Source organism: Hyalella azteca, unplaced genomic scaffold (genome assembly GCF_000764305.2).
Source record: "Hyalella azteca isolate HAZT.00-mixed unplaced genomic scaffold, Hazt_2.0.2 contig17037, whole genome shotgun sequence".
Lineage (NCBI taxonomy): Eukaryota > Metazoa > Arthropoda > Malacostraca > Amphipoda > Hyalellidae > Hyalella > Hyalella azteca.
This window is the reverse complement of record NW_025946839.1, coordinates 72,134-91,241: the sequence shown is the minus strand read 5'-3', so window position 1 is coordinate 91,241 and position 19,108 is coordinate 72,134. Positions and strand designations below refer to the sequence as shown.

The 19,108-nt window shown below is 40.3% G+C and overlaps 2 protein-coding genes across 2 annotated transcripts; both read left to right on the top strand.

The window, feature by feature from the left end:
• The first annotated feature begins 5,096 nt into the window (after window positions 1-5,096).
• LOC108666464 (RNA-binding region-containing protein 3) lies at window positions 5,097-10,329 on the top strand. The gene is made up of 7 exons (XM_018153347.1): window positions 5,097-5,344; window positions 6,001-6,129; window positions 6,281-6,382; window positions 6,742-6,823; window positions 7,085-8,279; window positions 9,321-9,474; window positions 10,101-10,329. Exons 1-7 carry the CDS (start codon window positions 5,199-5,201, stop codon window positions 10,261-10,263), a joined length of 1,971 nt encoding a protein of 656 aa, XP_018008836.1. The 5' UTR covers window positions 5,097-5,198; the 3' UTR covers window positions 10,264-10,329.
• Window positions 10,330-10,338: 9 nt separating this feature from the next.
• On the top strand, window positions 10,339-18,859 carry LOC108666463. Its single transcript, XM_018153345.2, has 4 exons — window positions 10,339-13,219; window positions 15,954-16,025; window positions 17,115-17,213; window positions 17,552-18,859. Exons 1-4 carry the CDS (start codon window positions 12,296-12,298, stop codon window positions 17,660-17,662), a joined length of 1,206 nt encoding a protein of 401 aa, XP_018008834.1. The 5' UTR covers window positions 10,339-12,295; the 3' UTR covers window positions 17,663-18,859.
• Window positions 18,860-19,108: the final 249 nt, after the last annotated feature.

Sequence of the window (19,108 nt, the reverse complement as noted above, 5' to 3'; positions counted from 1 at the left end):
ACTCAAGTAGAAACTATATTCAAAGATTTCAGCAGCTAATTACTTTATATCTAATTAGTTAAAGAACTCTCCCACCCGCTTCCCTTTAAAGAGACATCATGAACGTAAATATTGGCATACAGCGATGGCAGTGGTACCATTGGAAAGAGCAGAATTCCAGCTTTCAGATGAGCACAGGGAAAACGCCAAAATTGAAAATTTTAGGGTAGCCGGTCCCCTTAAGTTAGCATCAGTGCGTTAACATTGTGTGCATTTGAGGCGGTCCCTTCTAGCTTTCTATCGCTGATTGGATTCCAGTGGCTGTGACGTTGCACACGTTCTAGCAATGATTGGATCCCTGTGACAGTACATTGGACGCTTCAAGCATTGATTGGATTCTTGTGACTGTTACGTTGGACGTGTTCACGTGTTGATTGGATTCTTGTTACTGTGATGATGCAAGCGCTGTTTTTTTCAATGAAACAGCTGTGGCATCTTGCAGAGACTCATCAGTGATGATGATGGACTGAAAGTGGAAGTGTGCTGGACGTTCTAGATTTTTGGGTCCTGCTTTTTGATTTGCTATGTTTACCAGTTAATATATTACCCCTCTGGAGTTCCACACTGCCCCCAGGAACCTCCTCCTGGAGTGGGACTCTCTGCCCTGGTGTGGGGCTCTCTGCCCTGGAGTGGGACTCTCTGTCCTGGTGTGGGACTCTCTGCCCTGGAGTGGGGCTCTCTGCCCTGGTGTGGGACTCTCTGCCCTGGAGTGGGGCTCTCTGCCCTGGAGTGGGACTCTGCCCTGGAGTGGGGCCCTCTGCCCTGGCGTGGGACTCTCCACCCCGGTGTGGTCTCCACTTTGGTGGCCCCATTCTGTAGTCATTCAGCCTTCAAGAAACATTGGACAAATCTTCAGATTACCTAAATTCCTAGCTGAAAATAATGTTCCTTAAATTTTTCAAACTGTCCTGTCATGGAGCTGCATTGAACTAGTCTTCACTCTTCAGAGGCTCCCATAAACTTTGATTAAAGAAGAAGGGAGCGCAGCCGTGCACCACCAATTTTGTGCACCAATGAGCACTGAATTGAACTTCTTGGATCTCTCCGGTCATCCACCAATCAGCCGTGAACCACTCTGCTTTGTCCTCTTGCGGCTTTGCATAAAACCTGCCGTGCACCACCAGGCCATGGATCGAATATGACTTCCGGGCATCGTTAAATTACGTAATTTTACGTTCATCGCATCTGAGGTTACGTTTCAGATAGCATACTATTTTAAACTAAACTTGTAAAAACTAAACTTGTATTTGTGTAACTTGTGATTAGAAGAAAATACATGCATAATGTCAGTGTCAGAGTCTGACATGCCTAGTGCTAGGGCCAGTGCTAGACTGCTTACTGGCCACTGCTAGTGCTGATGATGAGAATATTATCCTGGAACTAGCAACCAAGATACTGCAGGGCTGGGCTGGGCTGTACCACTGGCCCTATGCTGGGTCTTCCCCTCTCCTGCAGGCTGCAATCATGACTCCAAGACCAAGTCAGGGTATAGTTATTCTGGCACCCATACTCATAGGCCAGACATCTGACCAACCCAAGGGGTCCCAAGTTAGGAATTTGAAATTTTGAATAATTTGATTTTAAATCAAAGACAAATAGTCACCTAAAATTATTTTATTTCAGATATAGTTGACTTCATACAAATAATATAAAATTTAATTGTTTTTGAGATTTCATATTTAGAATGAAGTAAAACTTTACAAGTGTCAATTTCAAATTACCTACCAAAAATGGAAAAGTCATCATTTTCTCTGAGTCAGCTGAGCAATACAATGCAATGTAAACAGGGTGCAGAGTTTGGTAAATGCATTGACAATTTTTGCATTTGTAATCCACAAACATTGCTGACAGTACCCAAGATGTGTTGCTGGCAGTCTTCAAGATGTGTTGCCTGCAGTCTTCTAGATGTGTTGCCAGCAGTCTTCTAGATGTGTTGCAAACATAATTTTTATCAAAATTCTTGCAAAACCAACTTTTTTGAGCGCATCTTTTATACCACAGGACCAGGTATTGCAGCCAGGGTGCAGAAAGTGAACAAATATATGAAGATATTCAGTGATGCATCAGCAGCAAAATTTATGTCTCCACAAGTCTCTGCCAAATCATTTACCTTGTAAATAATAATTTTTAAACACTCCCATATCTCTTGGCTAATGCTCAGTGATTGGCTGAGACATACGCGCATTACATTTGACATGGCAGATGCACAATGATAGGCACAAACATACTCAAATTACGATCAGTGTGGCGGATGCACGATGATCAGCACAGGTATGCGCATTGCAGTCAACATGGTTGATGTGCAATGATTGGCACAGGCATATGTACATTACAATCAATATGGCCAATGCACAATGATCAGCACAGAGGTATGCGCATTGCAGTCATATGGTCCATGTGCAATGATCAGTACAGACCTATGTGCATTATGATTGATACGGCCAAAGTGTGATGATTGGCACAAAAATACGCTGCATACACGCATATGGGTGATGCCTATCCTTGCGTGTTTTGCTTTGGTTGACATTACAAGCAATCAAAACAAAAAGTAGATATAAATAGTTGCAGCATTGCAGGTGATGATGGCTGAATAATGCTGACAATGCATCCTAAATACTGGTGGCCATGTTTGGGCTTAATAACCATATTGTTGTAAGGCATTTGCCTAGTGCAAATCTTGGTGATGCATTCAAAGGTGCCCTATTATTGGTATCTACGGTACCGTATCTTTGGAATTCATCATGCACCTATGTTAACAATAAGGTAGCAGTAGTGATCATATCTTCTAGCAGTCATATTTTGTGACTCCAAAAATTGGCAGGAAAATCTTTAGTAACAGCCAAAAGGTAGATATATTCTATGCCATTTGCCAGGTATTGGGAATTTATATTGTTCTCCCTTGTTTTACTTAAATTCATCCCTCCATGCAACCATCAAACGGGGTAATAAGGGATGAATTTTAGTGTTTTTCGTTAATTACCGCTTACCATGAAACATTTCATAAACAAGTTTGGGCTCATTTTAAAGCTCTTTGCAGGGGCTATCGAATGGCATCTCTAAAAAAATTCCATATGCTATTCATAAGGTGCCAGACGCAAAATAAAAGCGTCCCAAATTACTTCTGGGAATGGAGTAATCCGAGACACTTGAAATAAAACTCAATTTTAAAACGCTTGATGCATGTAAAGTATATTCATCTATTACTAACAGTACTCTTAAGTGATCCTCTTCCTTTGTAGGTGATGTAGATGTAGAATAAATGACATTTTCTGTGATTTTTACTCATTTTTCCGTTTTCGTTATGATATTACCATATCCATACATTATCGTATTATTGATGTGATATTAACATATGCATGGACATGCCATTGTATATTTACAACAACCTTGTCTGCTGCAAGCTTCATATCAGCAGCCATGTAGTATTTCTTCTGTATCTGTAAGCTTGCAGGATGGCTTGTAATTTCATGCCATTTTAATTGGGCCAAGTGAATTCACTATAACAAAAAAAGATTGTAAAAAATACCTGAAACAGAAAGGAATATTTTAGTGACAATCATTATATTTTTTGGAGAAATAAATCATAGTTTAGGTTAATTACTTTTCATTCTATGTTACCCGGTGCACAATTCTCTCTGTGACATTCTATGCACAATTTTATAATGACCAGTGATGCATTAATTTTTCGTTCTTGAAATTATTTTTGCAGAGCAAGGTAAATGTAATCCAAATTTTTTGTTGTTAATTGATTTTTTTGGTTAACTGGCACCTTTGCTAACTGAGGTTAACTGCTAACTGTATATGCATTTTTAGGGGTGTCCCTTATTACCCTGCCCTGCAGATATGGCCACCATTTTTTTCGCATGAGATGGGCAAATTCCGTCAATTACGTTTGTAAGCCAACACCTGTGTGCAACTTTTCTGTAAGTAAAATTTTTTAATACGGTGAATATTTTGTTGCTACAGACCTTAGCAGAGGTACTTTTCCAAAATCGCACTTTTTACACTTTTTTTTCAGGGATTTTCAAAGGTAGTAGGTAAATGTTTGATGTCTTAACCTAATTTATGCGACATAAATAGTAAAAATGTTGAACTTTATACCACTATTTTTAGTTTTGCAATATTTTGATTAGTTTAACTGCTACAACATTTCTACGAAATATGACCCAACTGTCCCTATTTACCCCGGTCATCCATTATAACCCCGTTTGATGGTATGCTTAAAAAATAACTATGTTGAGAAATAAATGGGCCATATGCTGTTCATTGAAAATAGTATTATCATGTATTAGTGGCTGCACGATTGCACTTGAATGTATCCTGGAGCCCTTTATCTAATATGTATTTGTGCCTGCATAGGTATATCTTTAATGTTCACTGGTGCTGGCAGCATAGGCTTCATCACTCATGATTAAATCACCAGCCTGTGTGGCTATTCAAGTATGCATATCCATGCTCAAGATGTAGGTTTTTGGGTAATTTTTCCATGCAAAATCAGCTTCACAGTGATTGGACATGTAGCCAATGCCATTGTGCAGAGCGTGGCAATTGGGTTGTCAAGAACATGTTTTAGACCAAAAATGTTGCCACATTTGTTGAGGATTTGTAAGCAGAACTACGGAAAACTTCGAGATTTCTTTTCCAAAAATGCATCCAAAGAGGTACCGTATTTGGAGAGGAATGTGGGGAAGCTCTTCTGAAGGCACTGATCATGATGCTGATGTGTGGCTAATGATCTTCAGGTAGTTGATTAATCTCTGCACCCTGTAGCCAGTGGACTGCTCAATTTGCACAGGAGGATCTTCATATCTTCATCTGATCAATTGGTGCAGCCAGTGATGTGGAGCGAGTGGCTCAGTCATTGATGTGCATTCTTGCTATTGCAGTAGTAGCCAGTATTGATTGTCATGTTTACTTGAATTATTCAACAATGATGGACAATTCCGCATGATTTCTCCTTATGTATCTGGTCATGATAATGGTATTCTGTTGTTCTTTATGGTATGCTGCGATCCCTTAGGGCATCACAAGATTAATTGTACAATTTTTTGTTTCAGTTGGTCACCTAGAGCCTTGATTAATTAGCAAACAGTTTGCCTTCCAACAAAAATTGTTAGATTATTTATTCTTTTCAATATTTTTTTTGGGTGAAAACAAAAATGGGTAGCAATTTGAAGTTTCTCTGTGTTTATCCACTGCCATCTGAATTAAATTTAGATGAAATAATTGAATTCTTACAAAATTTTGGTGCAGTGAGTGTCCATCAATTGCAAAAAGGGAAAAGAAATAACAGATATGTTGCTGGGTAAGTACCATCTACACTTCTGTATTGGAATTATAGTTTTAACTTGAGTGAAATTCATTTTTATCTTAAATTGGTTTTCATATCCATATATACCGGTATATAGGTATATGTATAGTATGTACCTATTTAATATCATATTGTTGAAAATTCATGCAACAGTTTGGAACCTGGTATCATGTACACTGTTGTATTTGATCTACTCCTCAGCTGATATGTCTGTAGGAAGTTTTAAATTTGATGTCTTGTTTTAAAGACATTATTGTATACAGTATAAACAACTAGAAACTTCAGAATCATAAAATATACCAGAATATTAATGTTTTGATTACATAAAAAAATTGATTGAATCAGGTACATGATGCTGTTTAGAATAGTTTTATTAGAAACACTCTGTTCCTCTCATACTCACTGGAGTCTCTGATGCTTATTTTGATTAGCAATTTTCTTTTCTTTTAAAAGGTTCTCAAATCTATTTAGCTAAAAGTCAGGCTTAGAAAGATTTATTAGATTTTATTTGTTTGTAAATTACATATGAATTTGCTCCTGAAGTCTACAATGTTCTCATGAAATTCCATGTTTCTGCTGTCTGGTTAACCTGTACTGTATTCTTATGCTCATCCACTCCTGTAAGAATGACATAATTTGCATATTTGCAGGTTTGAAAATGAAGTTGATCGAGACTTTGCCAGGTCTCGTCTTAATCAGCTGAAATTGCTTGGGGTGAAGATGAGTGCTGTTGTTTGGCCCACTCCTCAAGCAGATTCTAGTGAAGAAACACAAACATGGTAAAATTTATAACTTTTTCTTTATTTTGTTACACAAATCATGTTAAGTTCATGTTCACATTTTGATTAATATTTTTGTTAGTGTGGAACATTTGACAGTGCCCTGGTGACAGTGCTCATTAATGTAACTGCCATCAAATTTCATTTCCAGGTTGACTGGAACAAAGTCAAGCTTATTGCAGCTCAGGAGTTTGGATGCTGCATTGCAGTCCAGTCACTTCAATGAACTGCCACTACAACCTCCCTTCCTACAGTGCGTTTCTCAGTAACGGTATTCTCAGCAATTGTAGTTGCTGGTTATGGAACATGAACAATAAGCATGTTTATGTGATCATTTGTAAATTTGTTACTAAACTAAGGTATTTTTTTATGTCTGAAAACATCAAAGGTTGTTTTATTTATAATTTAGAGAATAGAATTTATTGAATTGTTTATGTATAATGGCATAATATTTGATTATGTAAATTCATCATGGAAGTATTATTCATGAATTATTTTATTGCCTGAAGGTAAACCTACCAGTTTTAATACAACTAAGGATGGTATATAACTTCATTTTCTTGTATATACATTTTTTAATTAGTTTTGGCTATGATGCTTGCTTTTTTCCAGATACAGCTATCCTGCCCCCACTGCTGCTGTGCTGAGCAATATTGTCCGCACCATGCTGGCTGTACCTGCGCTCTACACTCAGGTAACGGAGTAGTCACTTGCTCAAGTTGTGTACCTAGCAATGCATTTGTGTTACTCACGTCAAAGTTTTGTCGCTCACGTCGCGCAGTCTTTTCACTTACGTCACTCATATAACCGTAATTTCACTCGCGTCACAGGTGAAGCAATGACGTCACAGTCGTGCCTAACATGATACAGTGTGTCATCCATAATGGCGTGCCGCCCATGTCATAGGTCTGCCATCCATGCCATTCTTGTTACAAGTGTCTCACTTTTGTTACAGGTGTGTCATCTGATGAACAAGATGAACCTGCCTCCTCCATTCGAGGATGCAGTTCAAGGCTCCACATCCTCGCCTCCTGAAAAGAAAGGGGCTGCAAGTTCTGGTCATACCGAGACGTCTGCCGTAACCTGCACACTCGCCCCTGAAGGTTTCACGCCACAAAAGCGACAGAAGCTTCAGGATACTCAACAAGCTCTACACTCAGAACTAGAACGAATAGATGAAGGTGCTCCGGTGTGCATTTTATGCCGGAAGGCCTTTACCAGTAATCTGAAAATTGATCATGATTCAATGTTGCGGGAAAGACGCAGCGGATCTTCGGAGTCTGAGCTGGAATCTGATCTAGACGAGACAGACTCTTCAGCGTTGAGTCACAAGGAGGATATAATCAAAGCCATCAAACGACCCCGACGTTCGCTCGAGGCCCTTGTCAACCCGGGGAAGAAAGCACGGCTTCAACTTGTATCTCATAAGATGGAGTCGTCAAAAAAAGCTCCTGGGTCTCGGGAAGTGTTAGCCAAGAAACATCAACCCAAAGCATTTGGTGGTGCGACGGGTGTGGATTCAACTCGTAAACTCAAGCTCAAGCTTCCGAGTAGCTTGCCAACTCATTTGAAATCTGTCCACGCAGCTCCATCGTCTGCCAACCTCTCCACTGGGTCGTCTGCCAACCTCTCCACTGGGTCGTCTGCCGACCAGTCCACTCTTGTATCTACTGGTTCCTTCACTGGCGCGTCCGCAGAACCGTCTTCTGAACACTCTACTAAATTATCCACTGGAATGTTTGCTGACCTGCCTTTTGGCCTATCTTCTAGCTCTTCAGCTGTTGTTTCAGCTAACTCATCCAACGAAGTTAGCTCTGACCTCTCTGCTAGTTCATCCACTGTTCTTTCCACCGCCTCATCCATTCACCTTTCTACCGCCCCATCCACTGACCTTCCCACTGCACTATGCATTGACATATCCACCGCACCATCTGCTGAAAATTTTAGTATTTCATCTACTGACTTCTCGACTGGCCCGCCGACAGACTCCGACATTACCCTCTCCACCGACCGGTCTAGTAACTCCACTATCGGTCAGGAATTATTCAGCAATGAGAACAGAATGGATTCTAGTGCATCGGAGAATACTGCTGTTCCAGAGCCGGCATTCTCAATGCAAGAACTGCAGAGCAATCGCATCAAGGAATCGGGTATGTTGCTAGCACGCAAGTTGAGGCAACATGTCACATTAAAGTTAATTTTCTCGATCATATAGTAAGCATTAAGTTGCCATACATATAACAGCGGTAATCAAACGAGTTGGCTTATTATCGAATCTGGAATTGATGGGCGTTATTGAGCTTGAGTTAACTCATCGATATAGTTTGCTATGAAATCGAAATCTATTCAGAAACCATTGGACATATTTGTCGTACGAATGTGAGGTGAGATTAGTAAGGCTGATTTATTTTTATTTCTAAAAGTATGTGTCTAAAGACAGACGATGTGAGTTTATTATTGTTAGAGTAGTTTCATCATTAGATTTTCCGCGATACAAAATTTTATTTTATTCTATCTTAACCTTTGTATTATTTCTATTGATGTTATTATCTCAAAGCAAGAGCACGTAACAGCTCGGGTGAAAGGAAATTCTGGCCTCAATCACATTGACTGATATTTACCATTAGGCTAAATAATTTTACTGATCAATAAATCAGACTAGTTTGTCTCGGAAAAATTGTTCCAACGTTTTATTGAGTCGAAAAGACTTGAGCAATCCGAGGCATACAAATATGAATCGCATAAATGCCCAGTTACCTGAAATAATACCAAGTAACTGTTTCAAGATACTTGATTTCCTGCCCAAGTTTAGCATGTGACAATTAATAACAGAGGGAAAAGTTCAGAGCAACAACTAAAGTTGAAATACGTACGAGGAAGTGAATTCGAATTATATAAGCAATGCTCAGGACCTTGCGTATTGGTTGGTACATTAAGACTTAGAACATTTTGAACAAAAAATAAACAAAATAAAATCTTGTTGACAAAATAAAATCTTGTTGCCATCTCGATACCACGTGATAATGTGATGGCAGAGAAGACTAGATGCAATGTCTGTAAATCAGAACGCTGCGAGAGCGTCAGCTAGCACAGTCAGATGTTGGGGGTCGACTGGTTCTATGTGCCCTGCCTAGCCTCTTCAGACTGCCGTATTTTATTCATATTGTTTTTATCATCCTCCTCCGGTACAGAGTTCGCCGTAGTGCCTGCACTGGCCCGCTATGCGCCCGGCGTGCCGTCCTCCAGACTGTACATCAAGAACTTGGCACGGCGCGTGACGGCAGCCGCGCTGCATCGCGTCTACGATGGTTTCGTCAGCCCCGAGCATGCGGCCGACCCTGCCATGTGAGTTGCTCTGAGACGCCTGTGGCGTGTAGGTTTGAGACGCCCGTTGTGCGTCACTTCAAGAAGCGCGTGATGTGTCGGTTTGAGACGCCTGTGGTGAGTCACTTCAAGAAGCGCGTGATCTGTCGGTTTGAGTCGCTGGCGAGGCCATTTAAATGAATTATGTTTGTTTATTTTAGTACAAGTATTTTTCATCGCATCGACCCTCACCCAAACACATCCTACGTGCGTGTTGCTACACTGCGTGTGTTGCAGGTACCACATCTACTCGCTGTGCTGCAGGTATCACATCTTACTCGTTGTGTTGCAAGAACCACATACCACCTGCTGTGTTGCAGGTACCACATACCACTCCATGTGTTGCAGGTACCACATACCTATCACTGTGTTGCAGGTACCACATACCACTCCATGTGTTGCAGGTACCACATACCTGTCACTGTGTTGCAGGTACCACATACCACTCCATGTATTGCAGGTTCCACATACCAGCCACTGTGTTGCAGGTACCACATACCAGTAACTATGTTGCAGGTACCACATACCACTCACTGTGACACTGTGTTGCAGGTACCACATACCACTCCATGTATTGCAGGTACCATTTACCACTCACTGTGTTGCAGGTACCACATCCGCGTGCTGCAGGAGGGGCGCATGAAGGGGCAGGCGTTCGTGACGTTGCCGTCGGTCGCCGTCGCTGAGCGCGCGCTGCGCCTCACCAACGGCTTCATCCTCTGCGACAAACCCATGGTCGTGTGCTTCGCCAGGACCCAAGCCGCGGCCTAGCATGCAGCATAAGAGGACAGGCGCGGGTCATTCACGTGACCCATCCCAGGACCCAAGCCGCGGCCTAGCATGTGCCTAGCATGCAGCATAAGAGGACAGGCGCGGGCCATTCGCGTGACCCATCCCAGGACCCAAGCCGCTGCCTAGCATGCGGCATAACAAGACAAGGATTTGGTCAATCCCGTGATTTGCTCTAGTAAATGGTCATGTAGCGCTAGGAGAGCCTTATCAGCAGAATATTTTCTTAATGATTTAACTAATCACGAATTCTGATCTCATAGCCCTTAGTATACAATCATAAATTTCCTGTATAAGTTCAGAAGTTCAAAATTTTCTCTTGGCAAAATTGATTTGGTTCATCGACTACATTTGCGATGAATTACTCATCAGGAGACTCGTTGATGTTATGGTGTATTTTTTTCTATGATGAACTGTGGACAAAATTTGTACGAAATATATATTATTTCGTCTGGTCATAATCTTTATCTAACCGGGAATAATTTTCTGAAAACCGATGCTGCGTAAATTATTTATATGCTGCAATGAAGCTCGTCAGGTTTTTAATTTTGTTATTAATATATAAGACCAGGATCATCTTGTGTGATCTATACAACTCTAGGATCGTCGTGTGTGATCTATACAACTAGGGATCATCTTGTGTGATCAATACAACTCTAGGATCGTCGTGTGTGATCTATACAACTCTGGGATCATCTTGTGTGATCTATACAACTTTAGGATCGTCGTGTGTGATCTATACAACTCTAGGATCGTCGTGTGTGATCTATACAACTCAGGGATCATCTTGTGTGATCTATACAACTTTAGGATCGTCGTGTGTGACCTATACAACTCTGGGATCGTCGTGTTTGATCTATACAACTCTGGGATCGTCGTGTGTGATCTATACAACTCAGCGATCGTCGTGTGTGATCTATACAACTCTGGGATCGTCGTGTGTGATCTATACAACTCTGGGATCATCGTGTGTGATCTATACAACTCAGTGATCGTCGTGTGTGATCTATACAACTCTGCGATCGTCGTGTGTGATCTATACAACTCAGTGATCATCGTGTGTGACCAAGAAAATTCCTGAAACTTTTCACCAATCTTTTTGAAGTTCTCTTATTGACGAAAAAATTATGAAAATTTCGGCAATAATTCTTTGTTGACTTGAAGTTTCAAGATCTATTGGGTGCAAACCATAGAAATTCATCACTAAATCAACAGTTCCCTCGTATTCACAGGCTTTAATTGCAAGTTACGAGCTCTTTGTGCTATCTTATTTATTACAAAGGCTACAAATTTGTTACTCATCGACACATTAACAATAGCAGTCAAAACGCATGAAATCTACAGACTAAAAAGCTCATTTCTTAATGCACTAGGAAAATCAATTTATGTATGAAAGATAACTCGATCAAGTTCAGAGCATGTTAGCTTTCTAACTAGATGCCACTGAGGCTCGCTGAAATAATTGAAATGACTCTAGCTTCCATTGTTCCATTGTAGTGGTCATTCGTGTTGGTTGACTGGAGGTTGAATAAACATTGAGGATTGCAATCAATAAAATCAATCATCCATGCCAACGTTGGACATACGTGCTTGTTTGCAAGACGCTCTAGAAGTGATATAGCTGCATTGAAAGTTATTTAATCGATGAATTAATTCAGAGACTGTGTGAACGTCTTAGAGATCAGTATTGTTATCAGAACATCAGGGCTGAAGAACACGCAAGGTGCGCGGCCGGTGACTGGACAAGTGAATTTCATTTGAAAATTCCAACTACAAAGAGGTTTTAACGTTTCCTATCACTTATTTTTCTTCTAATTAAGCAAATCAAGTCATCTACAGATAATAGAGTTCCTTAATTCACACCGTCTGCAGAGCACTTAGTTATCCAATTTACACCATCCACAGACCACCTAATTTCCCTATCTACACCACCTACAGACCACCTAGTCCCTAATATACACCATCAATGGACTGCTGAATTTAATCTTGCAGCCAATAAGAAAAAGTACTTGAAATGGAGCTGGTAAAGAATTATACAATGAAGAAGTGGATGATCTGGCAGTTCCGTTTCCTTCGAATATTAGGACTTGCTCCCTTTGCTTGGGTTAATGGCAAGTACAGAACTTCTCAAGTGTATCTGGGTTTCAGCGTATCATTACAAATCTTTTTAACCATCTTATCAATGTCTGAAATAATTAAATCTTTCTACAACGCCTCTCATCCGCAACTCCTCTCATCCTCATCCAACATCTACAACGTGATACAGATTACCTGGGGCCCAGCTCACCACTTCTTTACGATGATTATTGCTTGGCATTTCCTGCTGTCTCGGAATCGTGTTCTGAAAATTGTACAATTCTTTCGAAGCTCCAGCTGTAGCTTACTTGCTGTTGATTACTCTCAACATTTATTGGCTTTACTGATAGCCATAATTACGGGTTACACAGCGGATTCAACGTTCCAACTCTCTGGATGTTACGAGAAGTCCCGCACAGATAATATCAGCTGCATTTTATACGTCGTTGGTTGGTGCGTGAAATTTGTGTCAGGCTTGGTCCTCTCGTTTTGTTTTAACTCCTCGATGAAGACTCTGTCGTTGGAATTGAAAAATGTCGTAGTAAAAATTGTTCATGAAAGTCATCCCGTCAAGTATCAGTTATCCGCGATGAAGATAGCTGACGTCATTCCAAGCAGTCTGCCTGAAATGAAGAAAAAAGTGGCAGTCATGAGGCGAACAATTTACAACATTCATCATTCGTTCTCCGTCGTTGCGTTCGGAATTTTAGCTTACGAGCAACTGGAAATGGTATTGGTTGTTCTGCACGCTATTTTCTTCGCTCACTCAAAGGTTCCTCACGTGCAGACGTTTCTCATCACAGTGGCAGCATCTGTCCCTTTGTGGCTTGTGCTCGACTCGCAGACCGCCTATATAAAAACGGTGAGTGCCGCCTCTCTTCAATCATGTTTCTGCATTTCAGGCAGCAACTGTACTGTTGTTGCGGGAGATCAAAGTCCGTCCTATCGCAAATAGTTATGAGCTCGTAACTTTGTCAGCCCATAACTGACTTTCCAAGCTAAACCCACCAATCACAGGCGGGAAATAGGACGTTACATGTACTTAGGCCGCTACGTGTACTTTACCCTCTACCGCCGGATATAAGTAAAGGGCAATATTGTCAGAAGACTACTTCCCAAAAAGGATACGTTCTACTAAGCGCAAAATGACTTGCACTGATGGTTGCCGCCACATACAACTAAAATGTTCTCTGTTGTGTACAAACGTCCTCAGGTTGCTACACTCAATAGTTAACGCATAATTTAGGTTGAAATTTATGTTTTCGGTGAGTGACATACGGCGCTAGAAGGTTACGTGAGTTTTGACAGTGCGGCATTACGTCTTGACTAATTTTTAACCAAAAGCTGTCACAAATGAGCTGCTACGACTAACTAATTTCCATAACCTGACTTCTACTCACGGGTTGCCTTATAATGCGTTACAAATGCAAGATTTACATTCAAAGTAGTCAAAGATGACTTCCATAGTATAGTTCAGAGTTTTTTCTAAAACCATGCATTATAATTCGTGACCTAATCGCATTTGTTGTTGATTGGTGAATGAGCTCATTGTAGCTGCACGCAGCGGCAGACACATCAGCTGCATTTGGTTACAATCGTATTAATATATGTACATGTATGTAGCCAATCTTAGTCAATGTACGAGTATATAATTATTTCCGCGACATGAATGCTGTAAAATAATGAAAACCTAACTTAATGGAAGAGGGGAAAGAGTAGCTTCACCTTAATGAATGAGGTATTTCTAGAATATTCTCATAGATTTTGAGTCATACGCCGCGAAACCTCACTCAATTCTATCGGAAGGACCTAGCTCTTCATTTCCTAATGTTGGGCTGGTTAACGCTCAAAAATTTATTGAAACATCATCTTCCCTTTAGAATAGCGCAATTATTGTCTATTCCCAAACGGTTCAGCACGTGCCAGAGTTCAGATCATTACACGTCTATAGACTGAACATCGTCCGATGTGTGCTATGTAGATTGTTGTTTTGCCTGTTGATTGAACGCTGCGCTAAGCACACGAAACAATTGAGTGGTCGACCGCCTCCTGAATAAGTGATGTCTGTACATACTATGTGTGTCGGCGGGACTGGAGACACAAATTCTATTATAGTGGTTCTTAAGAGCTTTGATGCTTCGGGACTTCTATTTGACTCGTCGCACAAAGATTAACCAGTTAAACGAAAAGTCTTCTTCTGAATTTTCTTTTATACATATGTACAATCACTCATTTTTTAGATCAAATCAAACATTTCTGCGAGAATTAATAAGATCAACGATCACATTTGGCAAGGCTCGTTCACTCTCATCCACTAATCCACCAGCCCTCGCTCCATGGAAAAGCGCTGATAATTCTTGTCTATTTACTCTATTAGGCATGGTGTTATCTTGATTTCGTCGTTCCAAACTACGTTTTGAAGATGAGCAGCGAATAGACGTAAATAAGGTCAAAAGAATTTCATCTCGGCAAGTGAATCATTAATATTGAATAGGTGTTTTGTGATATCATAAACATGAATAATAAGAATTTGCTTCATGCGCAAATTTATTTTCTTAGACTTATTGGTCTATCGCCATATGAACGCAATGGTCGAAATTATCAGCTTTCCCAAGCAAAACTAGGCTTCAGCATCATCTTCAACATCTTGTTGGCCGTAATGACTCTTACGAGAGTTTCGTCCATTGGTACAAAGAAAACTGACAACATTTATGACACATTGAAACTTGCCTGGGTTTCAGCAAGGTGGTCGATGACACTAGCCATTAGATGGGCCTTCCTTTTTCATGCTGTCGACATTGTAAAATTCTTAAATATATTGAGCAGTATCAAAGAAACTTGTTTGAATATTAATCGAAAAACTTACACTTTGATTGCGTTATTGCTGACAGTGGTCGTACACCAGAACTACAGGTATTACATATTTCATCGTAAAGAAACGAATCAGAACTTGGATGGCATTTCGGAGCAGTGGTTGGGCTCTAGTTTCCTTGGACGCTTGTCCGTGTGCATCATTTCTAATCTCTTCTTATGGCCTTATTTGACTCTACCACTCTTCCTGTACACATTGATGATTCAAGCAACATCGCTTCTGCATCAAGCTCTTGAGAAGCTTAACGAAACTTCCGACGCGAAAGATCTATCGGCAATCATGAAAAAAGTCAGAAACTATGTTTTAAAAGTTAAACGATCGATCGAACTGATACATAAAAGCTTCATGGAAATAACTCTCCTCATCCTGGCTTACGTTCAACTGGAATTAGTCATGATTGTTCTGTATGCTATGTATGATTCTTCGTCCTTGTATGCGGAGGAATCGTTCTTCGTATTATTGCCTACTTTCTTAGAACTCTGGCTCTTCCTCAACTGCCAGTCTGGGTATATATACGCGGTGGGTGTCTCAGAATGTTTAAAATTTTCGATCGTAAAATGGTGAAGCAATGCAAACACATTTATGTAGAAAAACATAATGGATATATTAAAATGTTTAGTCGTACCGAATCTAGGAAGTATTACCCCTGCGTAGGTAATATGAGACTCGCAGGACATCAGTTTTGGATGACCGTTTTTGACCAGAGGCTTTTTTTTTGTTGCAGTGCGAAGATGGCATCCATCGCGTCAAAAAGCTCATCGCTGAGGTCGGCCTAAAAGGGTCGGAGCACGTGCAGGTCAGAAATTTGTTATTAATTCACTGATGCATAGATTAGGGAAATTGCAACTTCCATTTCAATAAACCATTTTATTTTTTTTGCTTCCTAATGATTCTATGGTTTCTGATTTCACTGAGGTTTGATTTACTGTAGCAATAATTTTAGTACCTAATTAGGTCGTTGAACACAATAGGTCAAGGTATAAAATAATTTTTCATTTCATGGTAATGATAATGAATCAGTACGCAAAAAATCTTCCAATTTACCCTCTAAATTAATGAAATGCATCTCAAGAATTTATTATTAATCCTGTCATCTCCGCTTTCTTTTATTTGACATTTGGTTTAACTAAATATTATTCGGGAACCAACGAGTCAGTGATAAATGAATTTGGTTTCTCATAAAAAAAAATATATATTTTTTTAAAGCCACAACCGCAGAAAGATATAATGTGGCGTCTATTGTATGTAAATGTTGCGTCCTATGACTTTATAAAATATAATGCAAATCTTGAAATGGTATTATAAATTTATGTATTGATAAAAGTCAAATGCATTCACATTCAACGATTTTTCAGAATTTATGAAGTTCCGCGCAATAACCCTAGTGATTTTTTCAATGTTTAGTCGTCCCTCACAAGGGAAAAAATTATTGTGACGACTGTTGGGTTGGATTTATGAGGCTGAAGACAATCAAAATATCTATCAGTATGGCTGAAAAAATGAAACTTTTTTCTTGCATGCATCTCTGATGTTCAAGCCAACTTGCCATAAAGAAAGTCACATGAATTGGGAAAAATTTAGTTGTCATTTATTTTGCCAGTGGTTAAAAAATTTGGAACAAAGCGTTAATGTAATTGATGCGTTCCTCTATTTATGGAATGGAATTATCAGGCCGCTAAAGAATTGGTTCCGTCCAGGCTGATAACGTTGGAACAACGTTGATTACGAGTTGATTTCATTGAAACAACTTTGAATCAATGTTATTGTAACGTCAACTGCCTGATGAACTCAAGCTCACTAAAGATAAAAATGAATTTTTATTCTTAGTGGATAGAGAATTACAAATGCGGCATTTCCAGCTATAATAATAACCTGCATACTACAGGAAGTGTGGCATCTGCGCGGCATCCAGGCTGAGCTGGAGCGCATGCCTCGCTTCACGATCTTTGGGCTCTTCGAGCTGGGCCGACACTGCCTCCTGTCGGTGAGTGTTGTGTGTTGCCTTCTGTCGGTGAGTGTTGTGTGCCACAGACGCTCTTCGAGCTGGGCCGACACTGCCTCCTGTCGGTGAGTGTTGTGTGCCACAGTCACTCTTCGAGCTTGGCCGACGCTCTACTGTCCGTGTTTTATACAACAATTTCTCCTTGCATGTATTTTCCATTATTAAATACCTTACATTAGGCATTCGATAATAGAAAGTTGATTGATATGCGAATTCTAAAACAAAGTGATCAACTAGTCTGTAGTGGGCACTGGGCTACGTATGAGCTAAAGCTGAAATCGTGCTGCCAAGTCTGATCACTCACTCAGTCTTTCTTCCAGATGGGATCAATCGTGTTAACGTACGTCATCATCGCTATTCAGTTCACAACTAGCAACAACCCCGTCACATGCAAGCCATTTAACTTCACCGACGGGTCAACATCAGCCTAGAGCGCGTCCTCGAAATTAAAAATCATTAATTCAGCAGAACATTATAATCATAAGCAAGCTTGTAATAATTTGCGGTCATCACAGCAGGTTGTCCGGCCGGTCTCGGCACGTGCAAAAAAAATTGCTAGGGAACGAATGGGATCACAGATACAATATTAATGAAGTCAGCGATATCGACGCTTCTCGGGGCGGTTTTGAGGGCTGAGTAGAAGCTTAACCAGGTTTGGGAGGTATTGCCCAGCTGTTGTCATGAGTTCGATGAATCGTTTATTCCAAAAATCAAGAAATGTGTGCTTACGTTTCTGAGCTGTACCTAATAATTAAGTTTGTGTACTGTGGCCCAAGATAGTCTCAAATAACATAAATTTATGTCACCCCGATTGGAGTGGTAACATTCTGACTCGTTTTTTTTCTATTGCAAGTAAAACCGCTGCCAAATTGAATCCTTTTCCTTCCATCATAAAAACGCACAAACGCAAATACCTGTGAATTTAAGATCTATTAGTTGAAACCCCCGATTATTAGAGAACTTTATTACATTTTGCATTCTTTCTTCGACAGAGTGACCCAGATTTAAACACCTCACTTTTCATTACGCATATAACGTTAGCTATAGGCTATTGGATAATCACTAGCTGATGAGCATTAGCGGAGGTGCATCACAAAATAGAATATAGTTTATAAAAAATGATAAATGGTTTTTCTATGATAACAGCCACTATTTCACAAATTATTTTTGAATGTGATGTATGTCAATACAGTCTGTTTGAGGCACTATATTTGCTTAACGATCTATTAATGGGTCATATGTGTTCGTTTCTTGTAATTCAAGGCCACTTGAATATATGAATGTCTGAAGGCAGCATATTGAATGGTGATTACTGTTATGCCAGGGTTGATGCGGCTATGGATCACGAGAACTTACTTTTTGAGCTGTACCTTATAATTAAATTTGTGTAAGGCGGCCCAAGAAAGTCTTAAATAACATAACAAATGTCACCCCGATTGCAGTGGTAACATTCTAACTCGTTTTTTTCTATTGCAAGTAAAACTGCTACCGGTGGCAGAGTGGCCCAGTGGTTAAAGTTCAGAGTACCAAGATTGGCACAGAGAGGCGCGGGTTCAAACCCAGCTCCGTGCGCCAGTTTCCGGTCAGAATCGGCAAGGAGGCCGGGCGGTTAAGCACAGCAGAATTGTAGCAGTGAGTTGCGAGTTCGAGCCCGCAACAAGCTGTGGATGTTCTACGATGTTAAGAATCGGCGACAGGCCTAGGGCCTTCTAAACGCTGAAACCGCTATTACCTTATCGTAGTAACTTATTACCTTAACCTATTGTGGGGTTAATGAACTCTTTAAACTCGTAGGTAACTAGCGGCGTTATTCAAGGTATTTTCTTCTATGTGCCCTTGCGACGATTTTTATTAAACAAACACTCACTAACAGCAAG

Bases quoted from the DNA above. Each gene is read 5' to 3' on its own strand.
- LOC108666464 (XM_018153347.1), top strand. From the start codon at position 5,199: ATGGGTAGCAATTTGAAGTTTCTCTGTGTTTATCCACTGCCATCTGAA. The intron at 8,280-9,320 runs GTATGTTGCTAG...CCTCCGGTACAG, and splicing joins CAATCGCATCAAGGAATCGG to AGTTCGCCGTAGTGCCTGCA. The intron at 9,475-10,100 runs GTGAGTTGCTCT...ACTGTGTTGCAG, and splicing joins CATGCGGCCGACCCTGCCAT to GTACCACATCCGCGTGCTGC.
- LOC108666463 (XM_018153345.2), top strand. From the start codon at position 12,296: ATGGAGCTGGTAAAGAATTATACAATGAAGAAGTGGATGATCTGGCAG. The intron at 16,026-17,114 runs GTCAGAAATTTG...TGCATACTACAG, and splicing joins AAGGGTCGGAGCACGTGCAG to GAAGTGTGGCATCTGCGCGG. The intron at 17,214-17,551 runs GTGAGTGTTGTG...TCTTTCTTCCAG, and splicing joins GCCGACACTGCCTCCTGTCG to ATGGGATCAATCGTGTTAAC.